The sequence below is a fragment of the Gadus morhua genome, chromosome 15 (assembly GCF_902167405.1).
Source record: "Gadus morhua chromosome 15, gadMor3.0, whole genome shotgun sequence".
NCBI classification, from domain to species: domain Eukaryota; kingdom Metazoa; phylum Chordata; class Actinopteri; order Gadiformes; family Gadidae; genus Gadus; species Gadus morhua.
The window spans coordinates 15,568,956-15,587,954 of record NC_044062.1 but is presented as its reverse complement, the minus strand read 5'-3'; the positions used below and the strand labels follow the sequence as shown (position 1 = coordinate 15,587,954).

General features: G+C 42.7%; 1 protein-coding gene across 1 annotated transcript in view; it reads left to right on the top strand.

The window, feature by feature from the left end:
• Window positions 1-18,999, top strand: part of LOC115560467 (gamma-aminobutyric acid receptor subunit pi) — a 41,387-nt gene that overhangs the window by 547 nt on the left and 21,841 nt on the right. Inside the window, exon 2 of the mRNA XM_030379899.1 lies at window positions 5,325-5,429. Coding sequence (XP_030235759.1) covers window positions 5,374-5,429 — 56 coding nt within the window. The 5' untranslated portion in view covers window positions 5,325-5,373. The remainder of the gene's footprint in view (window positions 1-5,324; window positions 5,430-18,999) is intronic.

Sequence of the window (18,999 nt, the reverse complement as noted above, 5' to 3'; positions counted from 1 at the left end):
GTTCATCTTTACTTTAGGCTGCCAATCTAACAAATCGTGCTGGAATTGTTGTGGTTTCGCTGTCACAGGGAAACCTCATAAACTGTTTCTAGCTTTCGATTGGCAATCCTCCTTTGAGAAATCGTCTGATGCATTTCGACCCTGCGCAACTATCAGCCAAGTGAAAAAATATTTTATTGTTGCCAAAGCAACCCTTCGTTGAGGCACATGGGGTAGATGGATCCCTGGCAACGTAGGCTGGCTCCAATCCCGATTCAAGCGTGTCTGTTGTAGTTCAATTAATTGTTTATAATGTTACACCTTAAATGTAATTGAATGCAAAAGCGCAAATAGAAAACCGATTCATGAAATCAAAAATGATATATCCATATTTGACAACATTGTCTTATCACGTGTTTTGTTTCCCCATTCCAATTATTGACCACCGTACATAATTCGCGCTCCAGTTGAAATTGACTGGATTTATTGGATAATTAATAAAGGACAACTTTCATTGGCTCAGGTAAACCATCTCAGTCATGTACATGTTGTGCACCCTTGTGCAGATTCCAATGGTTCTGTTTGTACCCCATACATTGTATGATATATATTTATAATATACATTCAGTAAAGAGCATGTGTCCTACACTCAAAAATCTCCTTCAATTCAGCTTTTTGCTCAATGACGTATCTGGACATGAGACAATGAGACGGCGCACAGTTCTTTGCTGATGGGGACTGGATTTGGTTGGCAGAGGGAGCTGGAAGGGGGGCTCTCACTAGAGAAGGGTCTTGTGTTATTGAGGCTAATGGAAGGAGCGGTGTGTGCTAACAGTAAGCGTAAGGGCATATAGATTCCTCTCTTCCAATTGTGTGATGAATTTCACATATGGTACTTCTTATTTGTGTCATTGCGTTGAAGCTTGCTTCCTATAAATTTCATGCAATGCTCATCTTAAGGTTTGCACTTTTCTACCAATTACGTGTGTGAGTGTGTGTGTGTACTGTTTGAGTGGTAAAGGAGGGTTTTATAGTTGCCGTCCATTGTCCAACCTCTCCTGCTCCCCATGCTTCAGAATGCTGCCCCATGCGTCTAAATGACGCATGTGGCTGGCATTGGGTAATATCATCTAGCATGAAGCTCTGTGGCACTGTCCTTTCTCTTGATGTCAGAGTGTCCAGATGCCTCTTCAGGCTTCAGATTAGCTGGTCTTCCCCAGGCCTGACATCACCAGGTTTCTGTGTGAGTGCTGTGGAGCTGAGGACCCTGGGGGTTGAGGTTGATGTGTGCTCATCAGATTCACACTCACGCCGCAGTACCAGACTGACTCTTATACATCAATGGTACAAAGAGAGGCTTTTGAAAAGTCAACCATCTATCCGTTTTGCCGTCTCCTTCGTTTGTTCTCTGTTCGCTTTAATCGCCTCGTTCTCTTCCTCATGAAGCCATTGGTGAACTGCGTCATCACAACCACCATCGCCGTCCTCATTCAAAATGATTAAGGACCGTGTGTTTTAACCCTTCCCCTAGCATTGCTCCTCCTCTTTCATCTCCCAGTTTCATGAACACTGTTGCATCACCATACCATTCACAAGGGTTATCTTCATTGGGCTTTGGTCCTCCTTACTAGCAGATCCTTGTCTGGGAGTCCAGCTAACCTCTTTCAGGGTCTATAGCTCTCTTTGCACACAGAAAATAAGTACTTAAGTAGTTCAAAAGACCAACATAAAGCAGTTTATTTTCGTAATAGTCCTAAGTTGATCAAGTAAATGTATGAAATACTTCTAGAAGGAAGCATACTTACTTATTCACCACAATTACAAATAGCATACAGTTTTTGAGTGGAACTACTGAAATACTTTTCACCTCTGTGATGGCTGGTAATCAAAATTCACCACACCGTTCCAAAGTAAAGGTTCTAAAAATACACCAAGAATTACAGCAAGGATTCTGGCAACTTGCCGAAAGCCTTCCGGCATGCTTTTCCATTAGTTTATAAATTTGACAACTCGCTAATAACTGTCTTTGCCATGATAATTAAAACACACCTAATGCAATGCCCATGTTTTTCACTTCTTAAGATTTCCTCTGTCCATATGGAATACAAAGCTTCATACATAAAACTCTCAGTAGGGCTGCTACCCGGAATATAACACTGAAACAGAGATGAGAGCCTGTTTGGGGCAGGACTAGACCTGTGTGTGAGCGTGAGTGCGGAGTGGGTTTGCGTGTCTGTGTGTGTCTGTGTGCGAGAGGTGGTGCCACTTTGGAGCCGTAACTGATGCTGCCATCTGCTGCATAGTACAGTCAGAATAGAGAAGGGCGGAGGATGGCAATATAGGAAAGAATTGATTTTGTGAAAGATGCGACTCTGCCACGTCTCGTTTCCAATGTATGGATGCTGCCCTTTTCAATTCGGCTTAACGTATAAATCCGCAGCAGAACAGCCACCGCTGTAGCTGCAAAAAATAAGATTAACACGCCTCCCTTTTGAAAGACCAGCGCCCGCAGCTACAAATCCCCCCCGCCCTCCTCCACACCCCTCTTTCCTCCTATGTCCAAGGGTGCCCCCTCCCACACACACACAACCCCCCCATCCCCTCCAGGCTCCAACCTTGAAGCATGTGTGTGTGCTGTGTTTGGAAGACACAGACGGTGGTAGGGGAACCCAGCCGGGGAAGGGAGATAACTGGTTGGTACCCGGCAGGCTTCTTGAACAAAGCTCCACCCACAGCCAGGAGAAAGGAAGTGTCCGAGGGAGTTATCACTGCACTTGGCTGCCTGGAAGATGAGCCCTGGACAAAAGCTGTGGTGGCTTGTACTGTGTTATGACTGATTGTTTCTTCTTCTAGTTCAACTAGGCCTGCATATGTGTTTGTAAAATGTACACGTATAAGTGTACTTGTATGTGTGATTGAACTTGAAGGTGTACCTGCACCTTGAGTTGTACATGTGTACAACTGTACGTTGGGAAATGTGGAACAACTTTGTGGAAATCAGAGAGAAAAACAGACCTGTTTTCTTGCTTGTATCCTAAGTGAATATTATAACTTAGTGGGATGTTTGCAGGAAAGGCCCATAGCTCGAGGGATGTGTGTGTGACAGAGACAGAAAGATAGACAGTCGGGGTGAAAGAGTGTGTGAAGGAGCAAATGCATGCTGTGTATTCGGTTTAAGACCTTCACATCCAGCTGATAAAAACGCGTCAGACTAATACACCCGTGTGACCTTCTGATGAAGACGGAAGTATATCCGTTAAAACATGTCAAGGAAAAGAAAATAACATCTACCAATATATGTGTCTGTGATGAAAGAAAACTATAAATATTTACCTTCACATCCAGTTCCACTTGATCCTTTATAAAACCATCTTTAAATAAGCTACGCAAAAAGCTCCAAAGCGAAATGACACACTAAATACATTTCCCTGCACTCATATAACTAGTCTTGGTTATTCCCGTGTGGGAAAAGGTAAGAGAAGTGGATGGTCTCTCCACACATCAAAGCATTGAGTCGCCTCCAGGGGAGTCGCCTCCCAGCTCAACCCACCAACTGTGACTCATAATATAGAGGAAGCTTCACCAAATTGGGCTGTTTCCTGCAACCATCCGCAGCTAATGGTTCCGTTGAGTATTTCTCCAGTTTCCATGTGTATTGTACACATTTCAGAGCTGTACACCACTCAAGCGGTTGTCTGGAATTGCATCATTAAAACAGATGCTTGTGCTTCGTGTTTGACTGAACCAGTGAGCACTTGAGGTGAAACAGTGCAAATAAGGGCATCGGCGGAGGAGGAGTTTAGGGAGGGGATTCTGATGTAACCGATCGATGTGGGAGCCAATCGAGATAGGAACATCGTTCATGCATGGGGAATTCAAATTCAGCCAGAGACCAATCCAATAAAAACCAATGAAATCCAATAATAAAACTGTCACGGCCCTGCCCGGGAGACCCGCCCACTTACCGCCTCACCCCTCAAGACACACACACACACACACACACACACACACACACACACACACACACACACACACACACACACACACACACACACACACACACACACACACACACACACACACACACACACACACACAGGCCAGAGGATGCAGATGCATTCGTAAGGAGTAGCCCGAAGCTGGAGCAATTTCTCCATTTAAATTCATTACTCATGTTGTCTCTCTCTCTCTTTCTGAAATTAAATCTTCCGATTGGTACTGTAGTGGAGAGCAGTACAGAGGAAAGAGTCGACACTTTTGGTTACTTTTGCAGTACGTGTATCTCCAAAAATAGAAACAACCCAACTATAATATTAATGCTGAAACTTTCAGCATTAATATATGAATATTTTTGTTGTAAACACCAGTAGCAAACATTGAACATATAATGCATTGAATATGGCCTGGTCCCCGACATGCTCTGCCTGTGTTAAGACATTTCACTCTCAGAGGCTTCTATGGCTGCATTCATCTTAAAAGAGGTGGAGGGGAAAGACACGAGGAGGGCCTATAGGGAGATACAACAGAAGCCTCCCTCTCTTACTCACACTCGCTCTCTCACTGTCGCAAGCACCCTCGCTCCTTGAAGAAGCCTGAAACTGCAATATATTTTATTGCTTTTTTTCTTTCTTGCTAAGGCTCAAGCCTAGCAGTGGAGTTAGAGTTAAGAGAGTCAGTCATTATGAGGAGACCATTATGCTGTGGAGAGAATGCCCTCTGGCCCATGTCAACTTGCTCAGCCTTCTGGTTGTTGAGAGCAAGCCCAAAGCTATCCCGGCTTGAGGTGTGTGTGCGTGTGCGTGTGCATGTGTATGTCAACAAAACCAGGTGGTAGGTGAGCTAACCTGGATAATAGGTATGAGCAGCAGAGTTATAAAATATTCGTGGAATCATTAATTGTTTCGGGACAAACAACATTGGCCATCTGTCAGAGCCCATCAGCTGAATTTCAGTTTGAATGAAGCACCACCTGAATAATTAAGGCTTAAGACGTCTTTCTTTCTTTCTGTTCCCCGGAGTTCTGAGATGCTGTCCAACCACTTTCTATTCCAGTCAGAGATGAAACCAAATCCATCCTACCTGGTTCACCTCTGAAGCTCCCTGTGAACAGCAGCCCCAGGTTCCCTGAGAACATCACCTAAATCCTCTATGCTAACAGCCCCCTACGATTCTGTGTGCACAGCACCCCACGGTTCTGCGTGGACCACAGCCCATTGTTCTCTGTGTACTGCGCCATGGATTAATTTGCTCTGCAGACCAAGGTACATATACAGTACCTACCCTAACCCTAGCCCTTCTCAATAACAGCACCTATATGATTTATCTCTTTTATCTGCCTATTTCAGATAGACTTCACCCAGCACCACCAGCACCACCTTTGCTTCTCCAAGCATCATGACTCTGTCCGTGTCCGGAGGGACTCTGCTGTTCACTCTCCTCCTCATTAGCAGGTAAGATGCGTGGCTTACGTTGACCGGGACAAGTATTGTATTCGGAAGTATTGTGTACAAGAACACAACACATGCACAAAAACCTTTGGGATCCGTGTTATGGGAAAACAATCTCAACCGGCGGGGTTCAGAGAGACAGAATGTTGTCTCTTTTCTGTTCATCAGCAACATCGTGTGGGTTTCAAAGAAGCCAGTGAAAAAAAAAAAAAAAGTGTAGAAAATAGATAGCAATCGAGAAATGCTCACACTGGCTTGGGTTATAACGATACGCGAGCCATTCTTACTCCATAACAGGCCCTCTCCCACCCACACACAGCAGCACCCCCAGATACGCTCTAATTTGATTCAATTCACACCGGCGGTCTCACAGGGCTGCATGTGCCAGCCACCGCATCCAAACCGGCATAATAAACTCATTAGGGGTCGTGTGGAGAGAAAAATAAGGCTGTTTTCATTTCACATTTGTGTGCCAAGTAAGAAAATGAACCTCTCAACTTGGGGCCAGTTTCATGGCGTGGGGTGGATTTTTGAAATGCATGAAACCAATAGGTGATGCTCAACCCCTAAAAGGAAAGATTAAAAAATTGAACATCTCAGGATTGTTATGGAGGTACACCTGATATGTTGTGCAAACATGCTAAATCGTTCTGCCTTATAGTATCATTGCTTGCCCTGAACCAATATTTCTCTATGATTCTGATCTTCACTGTTATTTTAAACTCATCTCATTGAAAGCAAATTTTTTGCCGCTTTGCCTGAAAAGTGCTTTATTAATGAATGATTTTGATGAAGGGTAAGATCCAAGCAGGCATTCAGCTAACGACGGCTCAGTCATGTGTGAGCATGAGGAAGTGACCCACGGGATGCCAAATTAGCATTGTCAATTGAATTCCCATCCATCACTCTGTGATCCTGATTCCTTAGTGGCTCCTAACCCTCGTATTACTGGTTTGAACCAGTTTAATGGACTGTCACTACCTGATCATGCATGATGTCACCGTTTCACCTCCTCTCATGCAGGAGCGGGCAACATTAGGTCATCCATCATGCACATAGCATGCCATGTGCCTAGGCAGGCAACAAATGATGGCGCTGAACCACCCATTATGCACTGGACAAAAGAGCATACATACTTTACTGTGACCTTGACGGCATTGCATGGCATCATCTGAGATGATTCATATCGGTCCTATTAAGAGACTCGGCACCATTGACATCTTGAGGTCTTGAGGTATGTCAGTTAGCCTGCATTGACTGTGAAGCTGGTGTATGCCATTATAAAGGTGTACACTGAAGCATTAATGCACTGGATCCTTTCTAAAGGGCCAGTCACACGAAGAAGACCTTTGGAAGCTGTAAAATGCAAGGTGCACTCCCTTGGAATAAGCAGAGCGGGATGTTGTGCCTTTTGAGCAACCATGGACCATGGGCATCTAAACCTACGTGACGCTGGGCGGTATCTCTCTAGGCGTTCTGCCAAGAAAGCAAGTTGCTCATGGCAGAACAACAGAAGGCCATCAGTAATTCAAAAGCAGCAAGCAAAACACTTTGTTCCCATCGTGAACATGGGAACAAAGCATTTAAAAAACCTTGTTGTGCCAACCCGAGTTCAATACCGAGATGGATGGAAGTTACCGGAACATGAGAAAGTGAGCTCAGGTCTCAGGGGGTCATATGGTCGCGCAAAACCTAATAATGGACAATAGTTGTACATTAATCTGCACGAGAGCCAGGTTAGGGTCCATATAGAGGCGGCTCTTGTTCATGATTCCCCCTGCTGTTGAAAGCCAAGGCGGAGAGTCTACCGTGAGAGAACAACCCCGGCTCATTCAGCTCTCATGTTTCTGTGTTGCTCACACAAGAGACCCCCAGCACCGTGATGCATCCGACCTCTTTGCTTCTTCAGTCAACAGAACAAAGCGAGGGGCTCATTCAAGTGCTAAGGGCCAAGGATCACAGCTGGGTATGTCAAAATCTTAGTGGCAAAAAGAACAGTGTTTATATTAATCTTCTCTGCTGCAGCCAACTGTGGTACTGTCTGGTATATGGTCTGATGACAGTGAACGGTTTGAAAGACCATAGGCAGAGTTCAAACACAATGCATCTCTTCATTTATTTGTTTGTTTCATTTAATTACTTCAACAAACTTTTCATAAAATTGGATAGAAAACTTGCAAAGAATGCAAGGAATAAAAGCTATTATGGAAGTGAAACAAGCATTTTCAAAGGACCATACTTAAGGGAAATACCCCAAGCAACAGAAAGTAAAAGTCCACTAATTAAAAATAAAAATAAACAAATTGTGTGTGCTCTCAACCGAGATAAATAATGTCCTATGGTAAAAACATTGTGAGCATCTTTTTTTCTCCTCTGAATGACTTTGAATTTAGTGTTTGAGTAAATAACCTAAAGTAATTGGCCTATTTGCTATGCATTAAAACATCAACAGACACACATTCATTCAGGGAACAGTTTATTGGAAAGTAGCCTAATATCCTCTAGGATATATACTGCTTGGATTTTTTTTTATCTGATCAGAACACAGAGTTAACAAGGTTAACCCTAACCTTATGGTCCTATCCTTGAAACCATATATTTAAATACTACTATTATCGTAGTAGTATTTATACTACCACCAACACCACCACCACTACCACTACTACAATTACAGTTGGTATTTATAATAGCAATGATGATGATAATGCTAATAATACAACTTGAAGGTGAAGATATTCACATGTACAGTGTGAAGAGTGTGACTGAGCTTAAACTCAAAGCATAAGCTGTTGGTTCCCGCAAACATTGGTTGTTAGAGAGGAGGCTGATAAAACACTTTTGACAAGTTCATGCCCGAGGCTGAACAATGAAGTTTCTTCCCGCTCGGACAGAATTTGATCTGATACATGCGCAGTTACAGAAATGATGTTATTGCTGTTTTTAATGAATAATTGAAGACATAAAAGATTGAGATCAAGTAGTGAAAATTTCATTATTTCGGAGTGATATTATAGAAAGTTGTGCTACTGTACGTAATAATGGCTACCAGTACCCAAAGCCTGTTGTTTGACTTGATTTAAATAAGGCCAGTTCTAAATATGCACACTCCGCTTAGCTGTGCTGTATGATTCCACCAAAGATTTCAGGGCCTACCCCCTTTGGGGGAAAAATTGTATTGTATTGTATGTAATGAATTGAGATAAAAAATAATGGGCCATTTGAAGTGGATGAAAATGGAATGCCTTCCAAGTTCAATGAACAGAACCAGTACTGATCCCATTTAAATGCCGAGACAATGGTGTTTTTTCACATTGACATTTTTGTGTCTCTTACAGTTCCATCTTTTCACGTTTTCCACCGCGGACATTACAATTAATTATGAATTAGCATTAACCATCGGTCTTCCATTGGAACCGTGAAACAGCCATACGATATGTTCAGGGGGAGTGTTCATGGTTGCTTCATGGTCCATTGAATCAAAATAACTAAGAGCCAGAGTCTCTTTTCATGGTAGTTTTTTTTTTTGTCCTACCATAGCCTCATCCCAATTTCTTATATTTCTTTTGAAGAGTCGATTCGCAATGTTAGCAGATATGCAGCCGTTCCCATTTGGGAACTGAAACTCCATATTGTTATGATTTTTTTTATAGTCCATTGAGCTGTGCAAAATAATACCACACTACCACATGTTCCTTTTTACTACTATAGATTTGTTTCTCTTGTGGGCAGATTTCACGCTTGATTCCAGTGGACTAATCTGACAAATGCTCCCACTTAACAATAAAGTGTTATTTTGTGTCTTGTTATATTTTTTGCATCATAATTAAAAGGGATAGAAAACAGGATCTCAAACGCAAATTAACCGTTGCATTACAAAGAGGGGATAGTGTTAGAGTCAAAAATAGAGTTTTATGATTTTTTTTAACTGTTTCAATATTAATTCTCTGGAGTATTGATACACAAATACCAGCTGCGCTTTCTCGCTCTCGGACAGTGAGTTAAAGGCTGTGTTGCAGGTTAACCACCACTGTCGATTAATGGGTGCATAGAGCGCTCAAGATATGTTTCATTTTTAAATGTCTCCAAAATTGTGTTATAGTCCAGTTTATTGTAATTTTTGGTAGTAACAGGTTTTTTAACATTGTGCTGTGGCGATGACGTTGGGGAGACGTGGTGGAAGGTAGTCTCAGCCTAGTACTAGAATTATGGCGTCTAACTGGGAGGAGGAAGAGGTGGCAAGAACCACAAATAACATGTATGTTGGCCCGCACCCGTATAATTTCGAACCAAGACAGCACCACCTCAGTGGTGAATTTAAGGCCAATTAAATGCATGGTCGAGGAGAATGAGTAGGGAGTTAGTGAAGTGTCCTGGTGAGTTTCTATCATTTAGCAACGCAGCAACAAGCGCTGGAGCTAGTCTATGAACAGCAGTTTACACAGTTGCGGAGTGGTATCGGTAGAGTCGGGAGAATTCCCATTGGGCCGTTAACATTTCAGGGCCGCCGGGCTGATTACTGCGGGAAACAATATTGTGTTTATAAATTTTCCTTGCTGCGCAATCAGGCAGCCTGAGCTGTGTGTCTGCAGCGTCTCACTAGACGTTTTTACACTGCCAAATATGCCCGTCTTATTGCACACCTTTTTCCCGGCATGCTCTGCGCATTTATTCTGCCCCAGGTAAATTGCCGGCTTGAGCCAGCATCCCAATTTACCCTCACAGACCTAAATACATTGGCAGTCAAATTGTTCGCCCAAGCAAGCGTAAAAGGCTTGCTTGGGCGAACAAGGAGGTGGAGACGTTCGTCTGCATTCTTGGGGAGGAAGACGTTGTTTACGATGTTTACGTAGCTGCCGCGGCGATCGACATCCGGCCTACCACCAAGGGTACTGTCGGCAGTGGAAACGCGACCTCGGAACTGAGCTGGGCTATACCGCCCCCTCCCTACCGCACCTTTGCGATCCGATCCGTTCCGCACCCTGCAGTGGAAACGCGGCAATAGCCCCGCCTCCTGTCATTCGCTCGCAGTGCGGTCTCTCGCTAGCCTAGAAATCTAGGCGCCCCTAGCGGCAGCAAGTTTAATTTGCAGCCAGGGAGGTCCAGCCTTCTGTCGTCGTTTTTCGCTGCTGGAAAACGAAAAAGTAACAGATCGTGAGGGGCGGAATCGAGCCGAATGACGATAGAGCTGCGACGGTTCCGTGTTAGAGGTAAACAATAATGGCTGCTGCTGCTGGCGAACAGCTGTCTTTCGACTCTGGTTTGGCCGCGACTCTTCAAGACTTGAAGTTATCATTGGCTTTGAGAAATGATCAAAGAAATGCACTGAAGTCTTTCCCTGAAACGAAAGATGTATTCTGAGTTTTTCCGACCGGATACGGTAAAAGTTTAATTTTAGAGAGACGGAAATTACCGTCGCTCTGACTACGTCACCTTCTTCGTTGCTCTGATTGGTTGTAGCGCTATCTTATTGCGTGCAGTGGGAACTTGAAAGACAACCGTTCATCCCACACACGCTGCCACCGTACGAGACCACCAGTCAGTGTTGCCAGGTGTACGATAATTATCGTATATGTACGATAATTTGGCCCTCTGTACGATGTACGATCAATAATCCCAAAAAAGGCCAAAAATACTATAATTTGACCATTCAGTGAATGTGTGGTTGTAATCGGTTGTAATCAGCCTGTCGCAACTGTCTGTCGGATTTTTTTTTGTGAACCCTGAAGGCATCTCTTTCCATGTGACAAATTTCAAGCCAATCGTGCTTTTCTAAACGTGAGCTTGCCTCAGAACAACGGCAATGATTGGCTGAATAGTCCGCTGCGCCCGCCCCAGGAAAAAAAAAAAAGAAAGAAAAGAAGAAGAAGCAGAGACGGCTCGGCCCGGTCTGGAGAAGCGCGGAAAAGAAAATGAAAGAACCTTATTATATAGCCAGGTTATATATGCACTTTATTATTTATTTATTTTCCACAATATCTTTATTTGAGTTTTAAGCATTATAGCAAAGAGAAATACAGTCTTTGACATTCCTGCAACATGTCAACATATGTTAGCTGCCTTACTATGTTCAGAACAGAACATAAAACAAAAAATCACATAGAACTGCACTTTATTTTAAGTTAGAACCTGGTGTAGGCACTTTTAAGTTTTCATAAGTGCAGTTCTTGTTTATTTTATGAATTGTTGTCATTTTGAGGACAGAGACAATGTTGTTTCTCTGAAAATAAAATTTCAATATGTGAAACCAGATCTTTATTTTCTTGTCAGTTATCATGAATACTATTTCCCTTTTAAACCTTGTGCTATGTCTATTTCCTAACAGTGGGTGGCCTCCAGGCCTCATGATTTGGCCCATTAGTTCCCATCCGTCATTGTTTATGGGGGACACGTTAGCCTAACGCAACTGTGGGGCTGCTTATGAATCCATTCCGTACCAACGCAAAGCCGTGAGTGCCTGTTAGATGCTATTCAACACTCGAGTGACTATATAGCGCATCAATAGACTTGTTATTTTGATTATGACGGGTGTACGATAATTTCCCTCAAAATACGATAATTTTATGTCTCTGGTACGATAATCCTACATTTCCCACCTGGCAACACTGCCACCAGTCCCAATATCTTTCCGATATGGGTCTGGCTTGCCAGGCTAGACTCTCGCAGTAGTTCGGCTCTAGTCTAAAATGTGACGGTGTTAGCTTCAAGTTAGCTAACACAGCTAGCATGTCAAGTGCAACGCCTCCGCGACCGGTTAGGTAGAAAAATAAAACGGCAGGAGTGCTGTTTGGAAGTACTTCGAACTTCAGGCAGATTACCAAGGAAACTCCAAAGACGAATGTATATTCATATGCGAGAACAAGGTTTTGTGTTTCATAACCGTGCACATAAACAGCAATAGCGATCTTTTTCACGAAATCAGACCTTCACAAAGTATACACTATATGAAAGCTGAGCCTCCAGTGATACCTAACAGTCAAAACTTTTCATTCTGACTAGAAACTCGAAAATAACAAATCAGGAACAAACTTCCCTTTCCATTTTACAACCAAAAATGATGTCTTAGCTTTTTTCTTTTTGTCCTCAAAGTTGAGTTTGATCACATAAAACCACCATTAACAGGTAATCCAGTGTCTTTGCCTAATTTTGCTACTAACCATTGCGTTTACTTGAATGACTCCGATCGGTTTCTGAAGAAAATGCGTAAATTGCCTTCAAGCAGAATACATGTCCTTCATCGCTACCTGGTGGCCATTAGGGGTGTGTTCAAAATATCGATACGGGGATACATCGTCGCGGGCCTCTTTACGATGCGTGTATCGATACGGAGGCGTCAGTATCGATACTTCACGTGCAACAAATCCCTACCGCTAATCAAATTCATGAAACTGCATGACATTTGCTCCTTGCTATGCGCATTTCGGCCACACAAGGCGGTAGCGCTGTAGAACTAGGCGGCAGCGCTGCTGACAATAGAATAAGTGTGACCTCCAGCCGCTTCAGACAAAACTAACATGGAGGAAGGCAGTAGGGAAAAAATATTGTCGCCCCCAGTAAAGCTCGCGTTTGGGAGCATTTTGGATTCCACAAAAATGAAAAAAAGAGCTGGACATGACACACACCGTCTGCAAACACTGCGGGCAAAAACTTAAGTACTCTGGCAACACAACAAACCTCCATCTGCACATGACGAGGCATCACGTTGGCATCTCGGAAACCCCGGTAAATGCTACAGCCACAGGGACACAAGCTAGTCTGACGGCGGGGTTGCAAGCTAAATTCCCTACAACTTCACCAAAGGCGAAGAAAATCACCGACGCTCTTGTGTCATACATATGTAAGGACTTGCGTCCGTACAGCTCGGTTGAGAAAGAAGGCTTCCGGGCGCTAATCGCTGAATGTGAACCATGTTTTAAGTTTATCACAAGCAATCATTATTTTGCCCTAGTCTTGTTAAGGCTAGGTTTTAAGTTTACTTTTACCAAAGGCAGCTTTATTTTGTACTTCATGCTTGTTAAAATCAATCTCTTCTTGCACTATGGCTATGTCTTAAGTTTGCTTATTTCAAATGCAGCTTTAATTTGTACCACAGGCCTGTTAAGGCCATTTTAAGCCGTGCAAGGTTTAATGTTTTAAAATGTTTTACTTGTATCAAGCAATCTCTTTTCACACTACGGCCTTGTTTTAAAGGCTATGTTTTAAGTTTACTTATTTTTAAAGGCAGCTTTATTTCTGCACCACTTCCTTGTGAATGTGTTTACATGCACTACCAGAGAGTACTTGTTGGTCTACTGCAAAATAAAAAAAAACTATATTTGGTTACATATGTCTGTTTCTTTGTACAGTGTCTACTTGGTTCCTGTGCCTGCCTGCATACTTTGACCCATCATCCAGTTGATGGTATAATTTGAAAGCAGAGTCTCTGTAGAATCCACATGAGGTGACAAATATTTTATGATGTACTGTCAAGGAGTTACAGGCAAAAATGTTGTGTTATAAGCCTAAAATATCGGGATACGTATCGTATACGTACGTATCGCATGTATCGCGATACATATCGTATCGCGACCCCTGTATCGGGATGGGTATCGTATCGCGAGGTGGTTGGCGATACCCACCCCTACTAAATTCCCTACAACTTCACCAAAGGCGAAGAAAATCACCGACGCTCTTGTGTCATACATATGTAAGGACTTGCGTCCGTACAGCTCGGTTGAGAATGAAGGCTTCCGGGCGCTAATCGCTGAATGTGAACCATGTTTTAAGTTTATCACAAGCAATCATTATTTTGCCCTAGTCTTGTTAAGGCTAGGTTTTAAGTTTACTTTTACCAAAGGCAGCTTTATTTTGTACTTCATGCTTGTTAAAATCAATCTCTTCTTGCACTATGACTATGTCTTAAGTTTGCTTATTTCAAATGCAGCTTTAATTTGTACCACAGGCCTGTTAAGGCCATTTTAAGCCGTGCAAGGTTTAATGTTTTAAAATGTTTTACTTGTATCAAGCAATCTCTTTTCACACTACGGCCTTGTTGTAAAGGCTATGTTTTAAGTTTACTTATTTTTAAAGGCAGCTTTATTTCTGCACCACTTCCTTGTGAATGTGTTTACATGCACTACTAGAGAGTACTTGTTGGTCTACTGCAAAATAAAAAACAACTATATTTGGTTACATATGTCTGTTTCTTTGTACAGTGTCTACTTGGTTCCTGTGCCTGCCTGCATACTTTGACCCATCATCCAGTTGATGGTATAATTTGAAAGCAGAGTCTCTGTAGAATCCACATGAGGTGACAAATATTTTATGATGTACTGTCAAGGAGTTACAGGCAAAAATGTTGTGTTATAAGCCTAAAATATCGGGATACGTATCGTATACGTACGTATCGCATGTATCGCGATACATATCGTATCGCGACCCCTGTATCGGGATGCGTATCGTATCGCGAGGTGGTTGGCGATACCCACCCCTAGTGGCCATATGGTGTATTTGCAAGTGTTTGGCTTTTTGTCATTCAATTATATTTGCTACTATATGGTTTCTCAGGATATCTACCCGTTTGTGTCCTATAGGGTTACAAACTAATAATCATGGGTGGATTACTGCACGGGCACACCGGGCACATGCCCAGGGGCCCAAGGGCTCAGGGGGCCCTTGGGCCCCCCTGAGCCGCCCCACAAGTTACTAACAGTGGGGTCCAGGGCCCCACAAGTTACTAACAGTGGGGCCTAGGGCCCCACAAGTTACTTACTGTGGGGCCCACAACTTACTAACAGTGGGGCGCTGGGCCCCAGCGTTCGAAGCAATCAGTAGAGAAATACAAAAATTCAAGCGAAAACAGCAATAGTAGGCCCAGTGGCGTAGCAAGGCAACGACAGGCCCGTATGCAGGATGTTCAAGGCGGGCTTCGCTACGATTGTTGACGGGGGGGGGGGTGCGCGGAGCGATTGTTGGGGGGGGGGGGGGTGCGCGGAGCGATTGTTGACGGGGGGGGGGGAGGGGTGCGCGGAGCAATTGTTGACGGGGGGGGGGGGGTGGGGCCCTGATTGGCCCGGGCCCGTACGCGCCCGCATACCCTGCTTACCGATAGTTACGCCACTGAGTAGGCCTATTACTACTGAGTAAATAAATTAATAAAAAGATCAATAGGGGGCACTATTTCAGTTTGTGAATTTGAGACCATTCACGAACAAGTCACTGTCATTTAAACATGGAGCAACGGCGAACTCTAATTGGAGCGTTGAAGCAATGAATTTATTCAGTTCAGATCATTTAACAAGCCTGGAGATGATGCAACCCCAAAAGGACTGCTACGAATTATGCACGATTGTGGACTGCAATCTATGTTTCCAAATGTGTATGTAGCGCTACGGCTTTTTCTGACTCTGCCCGTCAGTAATTGCGAAGGGGAGCGGTCATTCTCTCCTCTGTCCAGGATAAAAAATGAACTGAACGAAAACGCCTCAAGGCACTTTCTCTCATGGCAATTGAGAGCGACCTTACTAATGCTCTGGAGTTTGATGATATCGTGGAGGATTTTGCACGGAACAGAGCCCAGAAAAAATGCATTTCATAGGTGAAATGCATTACTGTCAATTAATGTAAGGAACTGTTCATATTGAGTTGCTTTAAGTCGTTTTTATTTGTGGTTGAAAGCGGTGCATTCGAAATTCGTTCAAATCGCCAAAAATTGCATCAATTATGTATTTTTTTTATCATGTTTTGGTTAAATAAAGATGCATTTATTTGTAATAATTATTGTGAGGTTGTCTTTCCTGTGCTACAAATCCTGCTGAGTTGCAGGTATAGGCCAATGACTTATTATCGCCAATAAGTGTGTGTATTCTGGGTGCGTGTGTTTATGTTGGAAGGGGGGGGGCCTGCGGAGTCCACGTGCCCAGGGGCCCGATATGTCATAATCCGTCTATGCTAATAATGACCAACTGATCATTATTTCAGGTGGAAATGTAATCTTCCACTTATGTTGTGTTGTAGCTTTATTCACTCTTACCAAGTAGTATTCATACTGAACATTGTGCTTGCACAACATTCTTCCTTTTGACAAGATAACATTTTAAAGCCCCTACAGTTGTGGAGAGATACTCTTCTTACTGTGGGTATTATATTACTTTTCTGAAATATATTTCTGAAAGAAAACCGGAATTTTCCTTGTGGTATCGATATTTTACAAGGTGTATCAAAGTCAGAAAATCCAGTATTGGGACAACGCTGAGAGGGATCTATAAATACTCACAGAATATCTGGTCAGGAAAATATCAAAAAGTAATTTGATATAAATCTCAAAGCCAACTTATAAACTCTGTGTTTATAAACACGCTTTGGTTTACCAACACGCTTTGGTTTAGTTGGTTCTCCCTCAAAGTCCGAAACACAGTAGCTTCATTCAGAATCACGTAATCGCCGTAATGTGAATTTAAGGTAATTGGTCACATGGGACCACACGCCTGTACTGTAATTTGGGACCTGATTGGTTGATTAGACTGTTTGGCTGACTAGACTCCACCCATTAAAATGGCTTGAAGGAATAGAAGGAAATCAATACACTGAAATGACATGAGATTGCAATGGACGTCATGGAGCATCATTTTCTGATGATTAATGCCCAGCAGTAGGACCCTTAGTAACTTGATTTGATTCATTCTACTTCAGAATTTTGCTTTTTTCCATACAATAGAATGCTGTTATTGTTGTCACTCAATATGTGCTATCATCACTTCTTCTATCTGTGCTGAATCTATATTTTCCAAGCTGTTCTGTCTAATTAGTTCTGAATTTAAGAAGATTGTTGAAGAAGTATTGACATCTCTGAAACGTTGACAGAACTGGAAATAATGAATAGCACTCGAAGCAGAAGCTGCGTTGAAAATAAGCCAATGAAAGGAAAATATATGTACTGAGACCTTAATTGGAAAACCTTTCAAGTTGGTTTGACTCAATGCTTTTGCAGACTATTGATTTGTCTACATATAAATGACACGGTAGAACCAATGATTTAGTATCTTGCCTATATCACAAGAGTAATGAGCAAAACCCACAGATAACCTTCCTGCCCTGTTCTATGGGAACCGACTAAAATACGAGTGAGTAGTCCTCTTTGCCTTTAAGTACATGTTTGTTTTAACTCTTCAACTTTATAGCATTGGGAGTCTTAAATGACTGAGGCACCATGCCAAAGGCATGGTCCAAGTCTCAATCAAACAAAAAGTAAGGTTTTTAAAAGGGTATTATATAGAGAAGTTATTCTACAAATATATATCCTTCGACTTCAGCTCGTCAGCTGTTCATAGCCCCGTGGCATTTTCGTGTTTGGATACCCGAGGGTTTTCAAAAGCAATTTAAAAGTGCTCTATTATATTCAGTGTGCCTCAATTCACCGCCTCATTCCTTGCTTGTTATTGACTCATGCTGAAAATGTATTTGTTTCAAAACTGTGACGACTATACAGTACTTCCTTCTGTCAGTCCATTAAGCATAAATTCAATGCTATGTATTCACAGACGATTGAGAATACAATGATATCTTTTTGAGCGGTTGCTTTACCTCTTGCCATAGTTTATTTAATATTTTCTTCAGCAGTATACATTTCTTTCAATAGTTTCCAAATCAAGGATTGTATGATATTTCTCTGCATTTAAATATGTATATTCTACGATGGATGGAATCCAATCGACAAAAGGTGCGGTACATTTTGCACTGATAGCACGAGGGCCCCATTCCATCCTTCATCATTAAATCACAAATCATGGCTGTCAATCACAACCCAGCTGCCAACCCATCCCTCGTGGGAGAATCTCTGTTTAGTCAAATGATTCACAGTATTAGCTCCACTGGTATATTTCACCAAAATACCGTTTGGTCTAGAGGGGGTCTGCATTGAGCATTGGCTCTTCAAAAGCCATTTTCAGGCCCTCTGTGAGGCAGGCATGCATATAGAACTCATCCCCTAACGCAACCCACGATAGACAAGAGTTCTTGTTCCCTAAAAGGCATATTCGCTTTGAGGCTCGAGCAGGCGATGACATGATTTATAAAAGACAGGAATTGGAAGTTGAAACCCTAGCGGCAGTGTTTTTTTTAAACATTTTTATCACCCATGTTAGACAGCTATGGTTTGAGATGCTCTTTGAAATCGAATTGCTTAGGCCTTAAGATGTGCTCTCCTGATAGGACACTGATACTGCCAGTGGTTACCGTTGGTTCATGTCATGATAACGTCTGCAAGCGTAGGCCAGTAACTGGATGGTTATCCAAAGGCCAAAAGAAATGTGTGATTGTGTTGCCTAAAGCTGTGTAGCTTTGGACAGTTAAACAGAATATGCTTTCTTCCAAATCCCCCAAAAAAGGTACTGGTAATTATGTACCTGTGCTAATTTTACATTTGAGGATAACCACAAAAATAGGTGTATTGAATCAGCGGGACCACAATCTCCAACATGTTGCATGCCCGTCTGCTCTGGTGCTTTTGGTATTCTATATAACTGTTGCAGCGGTTTATGTTTCACAGCTGGATGAACCTGATTTGCAGTGCTCATCCACAAGGCTAGTGCATTACATG